Source organism: Cariama cristata, unplaced genomic scaffold, assembly GCF_000690535.1.
Source record: "Cariama cristata isolate BGI_N322 unplaced genomic scaffold, ASM69053v1 scaffold2595, whole genome shotgun sequence".
NCBI classification, from domain to species: Eukaryota; Metazoa; Chordata; class Aves; order Cariamiformes; family Cariamidae; genus Cariama; species Cariama cristata.
In genome coordinates this window covers 48,549-65,094 of record NW_009615626.1, presented here as the reverse complement: position 1 = coordinate 65,094, position 16,546 = coordinate 48,549, and the positions used below count along the sequence as shown (strand labels likewise).

Below are 16,546 nucleotides of genomic sequence, written 5' to 3'. Positions count from 1 at the left end.
GTGGTGTGGATGGATTCATCTAACTTTAGGCTAGCAAGGGACATAATTTCTTATTGCAATTGCCTGTAGAGGTCCCCTGTGCATCCTCACTGTCACAGAAAGCAACATACCCTTGAATAACCACCTACCTAACGATATTGTCATGCTGTCCAAAGCACCACACTGTTTGGAGAACTTACATCTGCTGGCAATGGAAAAGTTAATTCTGACAAACTACAGCGTCACGGATTTCCACAGGAGAGAAAGAAGAGGGTTGGAAACACTGAAGTTGCTGTGAACTTCATGGCTTACTTCACTCGGGGTCGGAGAGCTATAGGAAAAGTAACAAACACACAAACACAAGCGCTGATCTAGCCTTTCCCAAAGCAGTCACAACACCAGGTGAAGAGAAGTAATTTGCTGTTCTGCCTCTCCTTGCTCTTCACCAGGACGAATGCAGCCTCCTAAGTACTGAAAGCCAAGAACACATGCACGCATGCAAACAAACACGGTGCTCGCTCACGCGATCCTTCTTCTGCTGCCTTGACCAAGCTGGATTTTTTCGTCTCCTTCAGGTTTGCATTGCTATCCTGACTCGACAGGCTGAGAGACGAGCCATCCAGGCTGTTTCGCTCGCCGTCATAGCTCTAGTTGGAAGGCATGTATGGAAGGGTAATGAAGTTGAGTGCTCAAGTGTTGTCAATTGTTCCCATGTGCCTCCAGGAACAACATGAGAAGAAATCCTTGTAGTTCCCCAGGTAGCTTTTTACTCAGTGTAGCTCAAATAAATGTGACTTGTAATTTACTGCAGGTCGTTCACTTACTTCACTGGTAAACTTGACAGGCCATTTTGGAGCCTCCAGGAACAACATGAGAAGAAATCCTTGTAGTTCCCCAGGTAGCTTTTTACTCAGTGTAGCTCAAATAAATGTGACTTGTAATTTACTGCAGGTCGTTCACTTACTTCACTGGAACTTGACAGGTCATTTTGGACGTGTGTTATACTAAAAGAAAATATAATGGACCTAACAGACTTTAATTGTGTGTCGTGACTTTTTCTCTGCTACCTGTGTGAGCAATAGACACAGAAAATTTAGATGGATGAAACAGTGCCAGATTTGCTGATCAGGGCAGATGCTGTGGTGTTAGAGTAATGCATCTGGTACAGGCCAAAGAGTGTAAAAGGGAGCGTACTGCAAAGCTGAATAATACGAAGCATCTATTGTGTCTGAAGAGTTACGGCAGATGCATTCAGTGCCATTGTCCAATAAATGTGAGGCTTCTACCACACAGTCATGTAATTAAAAAAAAAAAAAAGTGATTAGCTTTTCCTCATTATAAATTAATATGATCAGCGGGGTAAGTATGACCACAAGCATTCATAGCATTGTCTGCTGCGATTTTAAGAGGGAGCATATGGCAATACTCTTCCTTGGTGTAACTTCTTACCTCCATGCTGTTGTATTCAGGATGAGTCTAGCCCAATTTCATCAATGGTAATTTTAGTGGTAACTGTCAATTAAAATGTCACTGTATTTTGCAAAGCGGACTCCTTAAATACAATGGACTTATAATCAGCTGCTTTATTATGTCTGACTGTATAGAAGCAAGAGAGGTCTATTAATCTTGTTTGCTAATTCTAATTAGGGCATGTTTCTCGAATTCCAATTAGCTGTATTAGCCTGATAAAGTAATAGAGAATGTGCAAGTAGAAAGGGCATTTCACTAAAAAACATTCGGTGCTTTGGGTGGTTGCAAACTGATCAGACTTTTTATCTTTGCCAGTGATGGAAGAAGGAACTGAAAAGACAAACCTATGCAGTCCAGTGAGGATGAAGTCAAAGGACCCAATATTTTGGCTTGAGGACTTTGAATAGCGGGACCCGTAACTAACCTACTTTGTAAGCGCAGCATGGAGAGCAGCAGGGAAATATACTCCACTGTGCATCAGCAAGGTACTTTGACTCTCATCTGAAAAGTTTCACCTAGAGTCCTTGATTTTTCTGTTGAAATTGCAAATTACAGAGCTAGTGATACTGGGCTGAGAGTGGTCATACTTTCAGAACTTGTCTGAAAATCACAAGTTCATTTTGGACAAGCCAATAAAACTAGTCCCTAATGAGCTGTCTTGGACTTCAACCGTATAGTCAATCATTTTATTTTTATTAGTATCAGTGGTTTGGGATCACAGCTTTGAGCTGTTACCGTACCTGTTCATAAAGTGTACGCTCTATCTTTTTGTCCTCTTTCTTTTTAGAGAGCCAGCGCTCACACAGAAAAACGAACGACTCATCTGTGGTCTCATCCAGGATCTCTACTTTTTCCAGGAACCAGTCAGGATTGAACATGCTATTGTCATGACGAATCTTGATCTTGTACAAAATGCCAAGGTCCACAGCCTGTATAGTAAACGTATCCTCCTGCAGAGTGTTCAATAGCAGTTACTTCTGTTAATGAGTGCTCAACAGATCATCTACTGGACAAAAGCAAACGGAGACTACAGAGCACAATAATACATGTTTAAATTCTACATCTCACATGATGGTGTTTGGTTAAAAGCTTTGCAGCAGTCTATAGAGACATATCTGTACGCTAAAACTGTTCTGCAGGAAAGCGTTTTGAAGCTTGCTTCTGCTACGAGGGGCACTGCACAAAATGTCGCTTTCGCAACCAATTAGAATATTGAATTCCTGAAATTTTACGTCCTGATTTTTAAGTCTAATTATACTTACTTTTCTAAACCAGTTAGATTTGTATGGACAATCCAGATAAGACAATCTTTGTCATCATTATGTCTGAGTATCTCCATATGAGTCAGTGACCATGACTCATGGACTGACCACAGAGTACCACTTTTGGAGTTATTTTGTCAAACATAGCCCCAGTTTAGATCCCACCAATTTATCTTGCTCTCCGGTGAATTACAAATTACAATGTACTTGCAAATCAGTTGCACAGAGGCTATGGGAATGAAACCTCAGGTTTTGTGTCCTCTCAAATCTGCAGCTAGCAATTCAAACCAGTTTATACGGACCGAGCTGATAATTTGTCTATCAGTGGCTTCACAGAAACATCTACCTGTTTACTGCAACGCCTGTCCGTTGTAATACACAGCTGAGAATCCATACAAACCATTTTAAGAGGTAATGAACATGGTCCCTCATAGGAAAACTCAGCCTGTAAAGACAGTCATGGGCTTGTGAGGTTAAAGACTGTGAAATGGAAAGTGTTATTAACCCGTTGCATTTGTACCTGTCCTCTTTCAAACTTGTTGAAGTTCGTTTCAGATTTGCTGAGTTTTCTCTCTCCTGTGTCCCCCAGATCTCCGTAGATATTTAGGAAAACATTAGCATCTGTCCCAGCACCATAAATATCTCCAGTGAACACACTGATCTTGTATGTGTGAACTGCAGAAAGAAACGGAGACTTGATTTCTGGCCAGGGGAATTATCAAGGTCTATCTTAGATACCGAATTTACCTAAGAAAATAGTCCCCAAACTTTCTGCTCAGCACTCAGTTCTTGGAGGTTTAAAATCCCATATGCTTTATCCTTCCAGGCTTCTGGTAATGATACAAAGATTGCAGAATCATTGGACTGAAATTTGCTGACTTTCCCTTTCTCCATCTAATCAATGCCTTTGTATTGCTTTGATCACACAGTTCACAGTTGAAAATGCAAAGAAACCTTATGGTTGTTACTGGATGCAAAGTCGATAGGGGTGAGGGAACTCAGCACCTCTTCATACCAAGGCTCAAGGGGCGTACATCTTGAGAGCAAGTGGTTCAGTGTTGTGAATTCTTAATACTCCATCTTCCATAAACAAACTCCAGGGATTCAGATGTGCAATTACTACCGGAGTTAATGGCATGTATCTCTATAAATTCCCCAAACAGAAAGAGAACAGGTTTCTGGATCCTTTTGTTGAGACAGTATTTAATTAAGGAAGTGTTGGAGCTGTACTGTTTAAGTACCCTTTCTCTTTAGCTTGCTCAGTGATGATCCAATAAAACCTCATCAAATCTTTAGTAATGTGCCTTACTAATCCTTTTAAATACTCCCATTTTTATTTTGCTACTTTTTTCCCAATTACACAGGGAAAACAAACAGTTACTGAAAGCATCCTTGCCAGGGAAACAATTAGGGATTGTACGAGTCTCTGATTACCCTGGTGGCATACGAGCCTTGGAGAATGCCTCCTTGCAAATCCCAGGGCAATGCAAATGAGGAAGAGCCAGAATGGCTTAGCTAGGATTCTTCTTTGTATATTAACAGCATCAAAGAAAATATCTATATTGTCTTTTTCTTCTGTACCTAGCTTTCCCACTTAAACAAGGCCTGTTCTGCTTTGTCATCCATGAAAGATTTCCACTGATTTCTCTAAGAAACGGATCAGGATCATCACCTGAGAGCATTTATCGGGCAAGTTGCAATGCCAGATTTTTCTGGTTTGCATCTTCACACTACATCCTACAGAATTACAGCTTCGTATTTGAGAGACAACCGCTACATTTGTAATCAAGGAAGAAATGCATGTAGTCTAATTAGTCAATGCATCCCTCTCTGGTTTTTGCTTGCCAGTTCTAGTGACCTTCAGGACTGAAATGCAGCCTGCTATATAAAAGAAGATCCTCAGAATACCACAAGCTGATTTTTCCATTGCTGTCATTTACACTGTGTCACTGCCCAAGATTTATGAGGACTCATAGAGATGCAGAAGATATAATTCCTATCCCAGATGTTTTATACCTACAGCAGAAATTCCCAAACTTAGCCCTAGCCCCCAGCCAAGAGAAATCTTCAGTTATCCAAAAATCCCATTCCATAGATTGTAAAACTTGTTTTAAGGCTTTGCCTTTAGAAGGAAAAAAAAAATTGAGTCACCTAGGTTAATTAACAGATGGCAACTAATGCAAGGTAAAGCAACAGAAGTTAGTAAGTTAAAGAAAATGTCATGCAGGCATCTAGCAGTCATGCCACTTATTAATTGATATTAAAACTGTCTTGGCCTCTGTGGGGAAAAAAAAATCTCCTGTGTGTACCGTGTAGTTCCTAACAGGAGGAAAGCGCACACCTCTCTCTTCTAAGGGCACAGTGCAAAGGCTCCAGCCTTCCCGACACCAAGGCACGCTCGTCCCTTGGCAATGGAAACAACTTACAACCCGTACAAATTCCACCCTGACAGTGGTGTATACTGTAAATGCAAATCAGGCTCTGAGAGAAAAGAAACAGGGAGAGAAATTATTTTCTCTGGTGAATCATCTTCTTGCCAGATGCAAGAACCAAGAATGAAAAAGGCAGTTGAATTCAGTCCTCTCTGCTTGGGATGTAGGAAGGTTCACAAAGGGCAGAAGGAGTTCAGGATGGGAAAAGAAGATCCTAGAGCAAAACGAGTTAGGAACAGCTGAGCATATAAAGAAGCAACCAGTTTAGGATGAAACTTCAGTTCTTGTTCAGTTGCTTCAGCTACCAGGAGGGCCGAACACTGAAGGTGAACACTTTATAAGATGGGCTCAGAACTGAATAAGAATTTATTCTCCTCCCCAGAGGCACTTTCATGAGGTGAGGGTGGCTGCCTAGAGCCATTTTTTTTAGAGGGTGTCCATATGTACCTGAAGAGCAGCAGGAAAAACAATTTTGGGAGGAAAGAGGAGCATAAATCAGACTGGTAGGGTAGGAAAGGAAGGGGCAGAGAGCACAGGACAGGTGAAGCTGGGCAAACAAGGAAAGAGGTTTGCAGAGTCTGGAAGACAAGATGGAAGAATTTTGTCAGGCAACAGAGGAGATGTGCAAACTACATCTCTGTGACAGGGTGTCTGTGATGGGTTTAGAAATGCCCTACAGGGAAATAACGGTATTATTGCACGAAAGTGCTTCAGGTACAAGAGAGGACAGAGAAGAGGAAGGGAAAGAAATGTGAACAGTCATACCAGTGTTGCCTTTGCTTGAGCCACAGATCCAAATGTTTTGTTCCAAAAAAACAGATGAATAGGTCCCTACCTACTCCTAGAATTGTGTTACCTTCCAATGGGTCTTCAACTTCTTCCTCTATCTGCTTGAGTGTCCCGTCCTTCATGAGCTTTTCAGTAAAAATATCAGATGGTACCAGTTCTCTGACAATCTCACCATCGTCTTCAGACTTTGCAAGCCATCTTTCACATGGAAATGTGACAGTTTCCGAGCCCTGAAGTAAACATGACAGAGATAATCTCTTCAAAACAATGTGAATATGTTAGCGTTTCCCCTTTGAAAACACTCTGACGTGCGGGCAAGGATTTTCAACTCATGTATGCATACATGTGTATGCAGATGCAGACCTGAAATAGTATATAGAAATGTATTTCCTCCAGAAAGAGGACATCTGAGGACTCTGAGAAGAAGCATTGAACATGTAGCAGAGAACACTATTCCCAAAGGCTGTGTGAGACTGGCTGTATGATCCACTAGATCTCTGCCCTTCCCAGTTTTTGATCTTGCAAATTTCTAATCAGGACTTCCTGCTGAAGCCGTGTTTTACTGAGACTCTGCAATCCCTTTTCAATCCTTATTCAGGCAGCATTCTCTTTGAAGTCAGTAGGGGGTTTTTTTCTGACTCAATAATTCAAGATTTTGCCCTATAATTCTGTGGCTCAAGCTGGTTTCCAGGCAATTCCCATACGTGCACTAAGAGGAGAAAAACAGTGATTTAATTTTTGATCTTTCGTTTTGACTTCACTTTGGTGGAAACAAATATGATTTCTATCATCAAGCAAATAAAAACAATAGAACATGTGTTTTCCACTTGGTAAACAAAATCACTCCCAGACTACTTATTAAGAACAGACTCCCGTAAGGCCTCCAAGATGGTAAGATACAGGCGGCTTTCTGTGTGCTGGGCACCCCAGGCTATGTCTCCATAAAGAAAGGGACATGAGCTATCATGCAAGTTGCAGACCCCACAAGTCTGAAGACAAAAAAAAAAAAAAGTTAGTTTTAATCTCACAGTAACTAAATAAAGGAAGAAAAAAAAAAAAAAAAGCTCTTTTCTTATTGACAATTTCATCTTTTCTCTCCTAAGTAGCACAGGGACTTTCTCCTGTTTCCAGTACTCTGTGTGCCATCACTTTCATGTACGACATATATATGAATACTGTCCACCTTAATTATTCTCGTGTAATTATTTATCAAACCAATACACGGTCCTTTCTTCACTGTTTTTGCTATTTAAATACTAAAATATTAATATATAATGAAAGAAGGGAACAGCTGTCACTGTAGCAATATTGAATATTGTTATCCCTGTGTACTACTGCACTCTGTTGCCTTGAGCTACCACGTCTTGCCCTCCCTGACATGGTCACCGAGGAGGAACAGGTTGTGGACCTAAGATCAGAGGTGCACTCTGGTCGCTGCTAACCTGGAATGAACAGGTCGCTGTACCACCACGTACAGATCCCAGGCAAGTCAATCTGCAGGAGCCGAATCTCTCCAAGGGCCTTGTGTGATCGAGTGCCTTGAGTCTGCAGCAGAATCATCCTTTGAGCCAACACAGCCCAAATCTTCTGCTGGCAATAAAACACCATTCCCCCTCCTCTCTGCTGCAGTTTAACCCCAGACTTGCAATGTTTAACTCCATAAGACGGTTTGGAATGTGACTTGTACAAAATGGTGTCAAACCAAACCGGGAGCACTTTAGATGATTTCAGGTATTTTACTTTCAAGTGTTATTTGTGCTGTAGAAGCAAAGGACAGCACCTAACGACTGGCCACACCACTACTTCTGCCTCCTGATTTCTGCACTGGCTGTCTGACCACATAGCCTGTATTATCTCACGGTATGCTGAGATGATGAACGGTGCAGTCTGGGAAGAGAGGGCTTTCCAGAACGATGCTTCAGCGCTGAAGCTCTCTGCTCCCGGTAGAGATCCCACTTCAATCGTGTCTCTCGCTGAAGCTTTTAACTGCTCCTAAACATTCATAATGTTGGTTGTACGTGCCATTGATATGAATACTCTTTATTTGGTAATAGGATATCTAGGGAGTTGAGTGCCTGCACAGTAGGGCATAATATGCAGTTACTGCAAGAGTTAATTGTATCATTATTGTTAATCACCATGTCATTGCCACAGTTTTTATTGGAGTTTCCTTGTTAGTGATTGCATTAATATTTAAGTGACGGAAAGTGCACTGTTTTATGTTACCCACGGTAAAATCCTTTTGCAGCTCTGAATTGAATTTGTTTCATTAGAGTCTGAGTCTGGCCCTAAGCTAGAAGCAGGGTATGATAGTGTGCTAAAAGTCAGCGCTTTGCCCGTCTCCAAGTTGTAACAAACGAAATATAATTATCAGCTATAATTGGCATGCCAAGACAGAGCTTTATTGGCATGCAGTAATCCTAGTTTCCTAACCAAGTGCTTTCATTTTAATCTGAAAAGTTACTGACCTCATTTTTTCTTTTGCAGCATTACAGATACATCTAGACACATCTTAGCAGTCTAATCAGGTAGCACAGCTTTTAGAAGCGTTGGTAGCATATTGCTATCCTGTGGCAGGTCATAATATCCTGCGGCTGATCAGCGGCATCATGCAGTGCTCTGCTTTCTTCTTTTTTTCCCATGCCATAATCAAAAGATCAGCAGAATTGTAAATCTCTCCATTTTTAAGGTGTTCATGATTTTCCTCCCTTCCTCCACCTTCCCAGATTTCTCGCTGTCTGTCCTTCAAAGCTGTTGTAATGACTGCAGAGCTGCACAGCCCCGAGACCCTTTCTGGGCTAATGGAAAAGCACCCAAGATGGAGCTCTCGGGAGCTTCCCAAAGTTCTCACTTAATGGTAGGTGTAGAAAGAGGCAACCCAGGAATCCCTTCTCCCTTGGTTTCCATACCTTTGCGCATCCCCCTCTTCATCTTCCCTAACCTATGACCAACAACAGTATCTCCAAAAACGATGTCATCTTGTTCATTAGCCTAATGAAGGTGTACAAGGCATGGGTTAGTCAACACACGGAGAGAGAATTTGATAATAACAGACTGGCAAAAAGGCAATTGTGAGAAACAATCAAAGGGTATTGGTTTGTGGAGAAGCTTGTACAGGAGGATGTAGGCTTGAGCGTGATGAGGAGGGTTCAAGGCAATCCTTTGAGTTGATCGTGAGGCAAAGAGAGTAAAACATACCCTGGAAATTTTGAAGGAGGAAGCAAGATGAGAAGTAGGTTCACCATAACTGAGCAAATCGTGTGTACACCAACACTTGATATTAGAAGTCACTTCAGGAGGAGGCAGACCTGAGCATTGAGGTGGAGATGAAAGCTGACATCCCTTCGGAATAAGGGGAGAAAGGACAAGACAGAGGAGACAGTCCAGGTGTTCCCAAACACAGCCACTGCTCCAATTCTGAACTGGTACTAAAGAGCTGATGTTCTTCTGAACTTCCCTGCAGCCAGATTCACTCCTGTTCCTACAACCAGCACCTGAAACCAGGGTCAAGGAACAGTTTCTTACATGGACAAGATCAAGACGACCAATCTGGCTGCACTGCCTTAATCCCATTGACATGAGTAACCAAAAGTCCTAGGAACTAAATTTTTTTATATGAGGGAGTGAGGGACTCGCACTGACAGGCATTTTGCTTGTCTTCATTGTACTGGCTCCCTGCATGTATTTTTCCAGAATTAAGGGACTGATGAAATTATTTCTTGTCCATGTTTAGCAGCAATACTTTTTATTTTAAAATGGTACACTCACTTCCTTCCTTGTGATTGTTCAAAACAAAACTACACATGAAAATATGAAGCTTTGGCCTCTTATCTCACCCAAAACCACCATTATCTAAGTTAGCCTTGGGCACTCTGGGATGTCCAGCAACAGTAGTGCGGTGCAGCACAGGGACATCTGCTCAGCCCCGTAATTTTTTAGCTGCATTTGCACAGCAATGGGTACAAACTGAGGAATCTCCTCTCTCAGTCCAGCAAGCAAGTCATGATAACGTTGCCTCCAAATCCAGCAAGCAGATGGCGAAGACCTCCCAAAGGTCGAGGAGCAACATCACTGCTTTGCTTCCATTCACTGCCAGGAGGAAATAACTCTATTCTAGTCAAAAGGTACAATGAGAACAGCATTTTTAAAAAAGCAATGATTGCAGAGTTTTATAATCAACGTTTAAAGAATAAAACATAGGAATACGTGTTCATTGTCCCCAGATCCCTAAGCTCTAGCAAGTTCATTAGTGTGCATTGTTCTTTAGGGAGTCATTTTTCACTGTTAATCACGCTTGGTATACAGAAGATGCGCTTTGGGAAATGGTAGTGGCTGCTAGTGGAAACATATTGGGATTCTCAGCCTACCTTTCCATTTGGCAACAGTCTCCGAATCGCCACACGGTCCAAATGCCATCCGGAGTTCAGTCCTCCACCCTTGTGTCCTATGCGAATCTTTTCAATAACGTCACCAACATCCTCCAGCTACAGAAAAAAAGAATTAAAAAAAAGAGAAATATTATGGTACGAACAACAGGTGACTTTTGGCACACTACTTTTTTAGCTTATTTCCTAATTTTCCAGTCTGCGTAAAGTCCCAGGGGACCAAATACTACCATTGATGTCAATTATACCCTAACTTGCATTTTAGCTAAAGGGTTTCCCTGAACTTCTGTTCCAAAAACTTGAGAGAATCTTGCTCTACATAAATTACCCACTGTATGAGATAGGTTTGGTTGCACAGCAGCAATCCTGCATCTCAGGCTTCTCTGTATGAGTGGGAATGAAGGAAATTTTTTAGAAATTGCAATGCTGCTGCATCTTAAATTGTTCTTTTCATATCCTTTTCCTCTTTAAACACTTCCGTACACTCTTATAACACTGGAAGAATAGCTTTGAGTTCAAAGTACGATATTAGCAGCCTGGCATTTTATATTCTCTCTCCTGTTCCTCCACGGAATCACAATGCCATTTAGAGCAAGCCTACAGGATCACTGTCTTATGAAGTAGCTACTCATTTTTTATGCCTCATCATAATACATGAGTAATTTGTTTCTAGTTCATTACTTTTAAGTCACCTCCCTTTCAAAGGCTTGAACAGGAAAAATGATATTTACTCCTAAGTAATAGCTTTTAGTTATTTCAATGCAAGCTTTTGTACAGTTGGCCTTTAAAAAACAAGGCTGGCTACAAACCTCCTTTGCAAGTAGGAGAAGCACGCTGAGCTGTCGTTCTGTCCATAGGGACTTGGAGTTATTTTTTCTTGGAAACGTGAAAAAACTGAACCTCTCAATTTGCACCACTGGAGACTACTCCCTTCTTCTCTTCCCAGCTGACAGAATTGCCCCATACTGAGGCAAAGACATCAGCAATTTTAGAAGACTTCTCAACTCAATAAGACTGACTGCACTACTCAGGGAGTTCACACTCCAAACAAACTGGGTTTGACTTCATCAGCCCTGCTCTGACTTTAGACAGAATAAGATTCATTGCAAAATAATTAAATGATCCAAACCTATTTCTAAAACTCATGCATGCATATACACTAGGGGAAAATTATTTTCTCCTCTTTTGTCCTGTCCAAATACTCTACTTTCAATGAGGCCTTTAATCAATACATAGCAATAAGGTGATGCTTGACCGGTAAAGACCCACGTTAAAGAGGAAGTGGTCTTTACCCTACGGTAGGCATCTCCAGCAAATCGTCACTTCGGGAGCATATCTGAGACCAGCCTCTAATCTTTTGTGCTTCTTTTGGAAAACACAAAATCGTAGAGGCAGTTAAAAACACTAAAACAAACAGGTAAATCTCAGTTTATGTTTCCTGAGATCCCCAAATTGTTTTTAAGGTCTCCAAGTTATGGCTCTACACAAGTAGGTGAAAGAAGAATATATTTTGCTTCATCCCTATCTCCTGCATCAAGAGGAACTGATGGAGAGAGAGAATGAAGTTTGGAGGTAGGTTAATATGATGTTATAAATCTGAAGAACAAACTGCATTTTCACTCGCTTCATCTAAGAAAAGTACTGATGTTTCAGATTCTACCAAACCTAAAAATAAATCTTGCAGAATGAAGAAGTAACAATAAGACTCAGTTTAAGATTTATACCTATGGATTAATGCAACCTCTATTATGAAAACTGTGTGGAAACTCCACTTAAATAAGTCTTATTCTTTGTTTTTAAGGAATCACACTGGGTATTTATTTTATGATTCATGCCATATAAAAACAATGTGGTCTGGAATCATTTTAATTTGGTAAAATGTTTAAGATTTGCCTTCAATTACAAAACCAAACCAAACTCAAATCACAGAGGGGTTGTAAGGTCCTCTATGAAGTCCGTGTTGGTGTTGCAGCTGGGGTGAGGGAAGGTAAGCCCATGAAGCAGTACCAAAAGGATAGGCCAGACCAGGACTGACTATATTTTTGCCTCTCACAAATTCTCAGCAGTGAGAATATATAATGAATAAGAATTGCTGAATACTGTAGATGTAAATGAGCTCACTCATTGATGTGCACTGGTTTACTCTTTGCATACAGTTGTGCAAATACTTCAGGAAATGTTTGATAAGATCTTTCAGAATGTTAGCCTTGAGTATTCAAAAATCACGGTGTCTGCAGCAAAGTAATGGTCTCTCTGGTGGAGGATACAGAGAAAGAGAGCGTGATGCTTAGGTTGCCATAGAGTTAGAATAAATGAACAGACCATCCACCCTAAATGAAGTGCTACGTAAGTATTGAGCACCATGGACCAGTTGCTTCAACATGATCTGCTGAAATAGGAACATGAAATGGTGCAAAGGGACCTTTCAGACTATTGCAAACTGCAAGAGAAAGCAAATATTCAAGTGAGTAAGAGTTATAAGGAGAGGTACATATATTGGATCCGGCATGCATGGAGACTGATATCCTCTCCTTACCAAGTATGGTCTAGGAAATGGAAGATGTAAAGACTTTCCAAAGTGGCTCTCAACTTTACCTGGAAGGGGAAGCCTCCATATCCATTATCGGTACATCTCAGCTCCATGGTAAAATTGCACCAGCCTTTACAAGGCTTAACATGGCATTGGGACACTGCACGTTGATACCTTTGAGTTGTTACTAACTGGAGGTCAGTGGGAAAACATTTGGTCCAGTACACAGTAAGTCTGTTGCAGAACAGAGTTTTGAACCCATATTCTTCAAGTAAAAGAGCTGAATAGCTTTCCCTAAAAGAGGAACATTTCCCACTTTGCTCCATTTTCACTTAATCCCCTTCGAGCAACCTGAGATAAGAGCAAGCATGTTTGATCTTACCTCCACAATGAACTGATTTACTGAGTTCCTTTCAAAATACATCCTTTGCTCTCTCTTGTTGAGGCACAGGGACTTCTGCTGAGTGCAGATCCCATCGCTTCCATAGAGAACAATGAAGACATCTGCATCCGTGCCAGCTCCAAAGATATCACTGGTGTAGACCGTGATCTCGTAAGGAACGACTGATTTAGGAAAGGGCAGAAAATTAAAACAAACCAACAGACATTAGTAAGCAGCATACCAATGATCCTAAGAAAATTTTAATGAAACAAAATCTGGATTAGAAAACTTAACAGTTAAAGAGGACAGGGTAGGAATCACACACTTGTGGTCATTTAGTTATCAAGCTGGTCAGTACTATTAGGATCCAGAGGAATTTCCTTTAACCCTATAAGGTCAATTAACCTTGATGCATATTCATTTACTGAGATTTTGGGGTTAATCACATGATCAGAAAGCACTCAGGATATTTATACCCGTCATCTAAAGTTATTGAAACAGGATTAACTTCAACAGCTCAAGTCTTAAAGTGAAACAAGAATTCACAATTTTTGAGCAATTAGGCAGATGGATGAAGTCAAGCCAACTGGGGGCAGTATACAAATATTCAAGATACCTTGCTGGTAAAAAAACTATTACTTTCCTCACTAAACAAGAGACAAAAATCAGTCATAAGGAAAAGAAATAAAACCCTCTGCTGTCCACCCTGATCTAGTTTTCTCTTAGTACCACTTTCTCCTTAACATCAAGGTAAACAGAGTAAATTACTACCAGATCAACGGTGAATGCAGGACAGTAAGGATCAAGCCCCTAAACGCTTCCTTATTCTGTTCCCTTGGTTTCTGCAGAATGTCCCATGACCTAAAAATCTGATGCCTCCTTTTGTCCTTTTCTATCTTCACAGCTCAGGAATAAGACTGACCCAGGAATAAGACTGGGGCTCTGTTTCTGGCTCTGCTACAGATTTATTGAATATCCTCAGTTTATAAGGCGAGATGGTGTTTAGCTCACAGAGCAAGAAACCTATGTTGAGATGTCTGCACATCAAATAGGTGTGTACATCTCCAGATGTAATCACTAAAGTCAATGCAGTTTGAAGAAACAGTCAGGCAAGCAAATGCAGGCATGTTCCTTGAGGTTAGCCAAATTGTTCTCCAAATCCACCCTCTGTGAATGACCAAACATTTATTGATGATAATAGGAATTCAGACACCCCACTGTCATGAAGCCGTGTAAATTCAGGTGTGCCATTTGGCAAACTGAATCCTGTCCCTACCTCCTTTAAAATCTTTCTGAAGTCTACAGACGAAAAACATCAGATAAGGCTTGGGGACCACTGATTAGCTGCTGGGACTTCTCCGGCCGCAAGCAGACAAGATCCCTGTAGTCCTCGTTGCTACCCGTAAGCACAGCCTTCAACACCCAGCACTATCACCAAGATCTACTCCTGGCCATCCCTCTTCCATACACCACCCACCCAGCTTCCACTCCTTCCCATCCCTCACTACAACCTTCTCAGCTGCCTGTCATCTGCCTCCTCCTACGCCGCAGCGACTTCAGTCATCTTTGCTATTTACACTACAGCACTTTGTGCTCTATTTCAGATTCAGCATCTCTGTTAGGGGAGAGAGAAATTTTCTGGCACCATATCTGTTACCGTTGGAGTAACTCTGATTATGTGTATCGGAGACTAGTCATTCATTAAAAACCCAGGCTCTCTAAATACAGCTCTCAGGAGAACAGAGATGAAGAATTTTTCTTCTACAGAGAATCAGCCTGGAGGTTCTTAATATTCTTTCCGCCCAGCCCAATGAAATCTGCTCTGCTGTGCTGCAAGTAAACTGGAATAGTTTCTCCAGTATGTAAGAGAGGGGAAAAAAAATAATATGCTACGCATTATGAATTAAAAATGATCTTCACTGCTGAAGTCCATGGCACTTGCTCTTGTTGCTTGAATATTAACGTCAGCTTAGAACTGAATCAGCAAAGCGGCACTGTAATAAGGTCACTAGCAGCACAACTTTCAGCTGTCAGACGCCCATTTCATTTACATGGCACTTTTAAGGTTGTATCCCCACAGGGATGATTTTAATTGGACTGCCAATGACATGTTTTCATCCTTTGTTCGGCGTGTAACAATTCTGGCACGAGTCATCATAAAACAAATCAAACCAGCTCAGTTACCTCTGGCAAACTGAAACACCCAGGTTAAGAGTTGGGAAACCAGAATGCAGTAAATAGCACAGTGGGAATGGTTTAAATGGTGAAACAGTTGACACTAAGCCTGGTGCAACCTTTTTGCCAGAGAGGCCTGACTATTTTCAAAGGCTGAACGTGGACTGCTGGCAAAAATCAGGTTTATACAAACTATGCACTCAAAGGCACGATATGCCAGAAATGCTTACATCATTGTAATATACAGGGACATTAATAGATTATATAGTCAACATCTGCATCAAAATATGTATTGACGGAGATAACACAGAAAAACCTGATGAGAAGCACGTACAAGGTCTCTGGGTTATATTCACTCCTATGAACATATTCACTGTGTCTATCTACCAATATATTTTTTCGGACACAAAGACTATTACGTCTTCCAGTCGACTGACAAAAGTGAGGAAGGGAACAGAGAGTATCTGTTCTTCTGCTCCAGACGGTCTAAGTGAAGAAAGTAAGACATGAGAAATAAAAAAATTGATTAAAGCATGGATGAGGCACAAAGAGATGATGTTGGCAGATCCTCAGAGAAGAAAGATGATTTTAGCTTACAGACTGCAGGATATGAGGATCTGGACATTGGAGGGTCCATCAGCCAGTGTGAAGGAGACCTTCAACATGAACCACAGTGTTGACAGTGAAAAAGAAGGAGCCAAGGCAGCTGATAGTCTTCTGTGTGGTTACTCTCACAACTGCTTGTGAAGAAGGAAACCGAGGCAGAAAAAGAGAGATTGGGTAGCCCTAACTTTTGATGTCTAAATAAGGAACTGCAGAAGGTAAGTCTTTTGATATTGTCAATGCCTACCATGAGGGATGCCATGAGATAGGAGAAAGTTTTGGTGTGAACAACATCACTTATTCAGAGCGATCTAGGAAGCACCTGGCAGGGCATAGAGTGGAAATCACCTCTCAGATTCCAGACCTCAACCCTCATCATTGTGGCATCCAACCTAATGAAGGGAAAAGACAATTTTGATAGTCCCCTGAAGGTGGGCCAAGAAATATTTGTCGACAATTTGAAATAGATCAGGGAAGGACAACTCAAATACAGTCCCAGGGCTATTAGTTCCCTGCACACAGTCAAGAATGCACATGTG

At 41.3% G+C, this 16,546-nt stretch overlaps 1 protein-coding gene across 1 annotated transcript in view; it reads right to left on the bottom strand.

The window, feature by feature from the left end:
* Nucleotides 1-16,546, bottom strand: part of LOXHD1 (lipoxygenase homology domains 1) — a gene marked incomplete at its 5' end in the record, with an annotated part of 100,799 nt that overhangs the window by 43,182 nt on the left and 41,071 nt on the right. Inside the window, 6 exons of the mRNA XM_009699881.1 lie at nucleotides 503-626; nucleotides 2,190-2,399; nucleotides 3,232-3,386; nucleotides 6,000-6,162; nucleotides 10,300-10,416; nucleotides 13,230-13,411. Of these exons, the coding sequence (XP_009698183.1) occupies nucleotides 503-626; nucleotides 2,190-2,399; nucleotides 3,232-3,386; nucleotides 6,000-6,162; nucleotides 10,300-10,416; nucleotides 13,230-13,411 (951 nt within the window). The remainder of the gene's footprint in view (nucleotides 1-502; nucleotides 627-2,189; nucleotides 2,400-3,231; nucleotides 3,387-5,999; nucleotides 6,163-10,299; nucleotides 10,417-13,229; nucleotides 13,412-16,546) is intronic.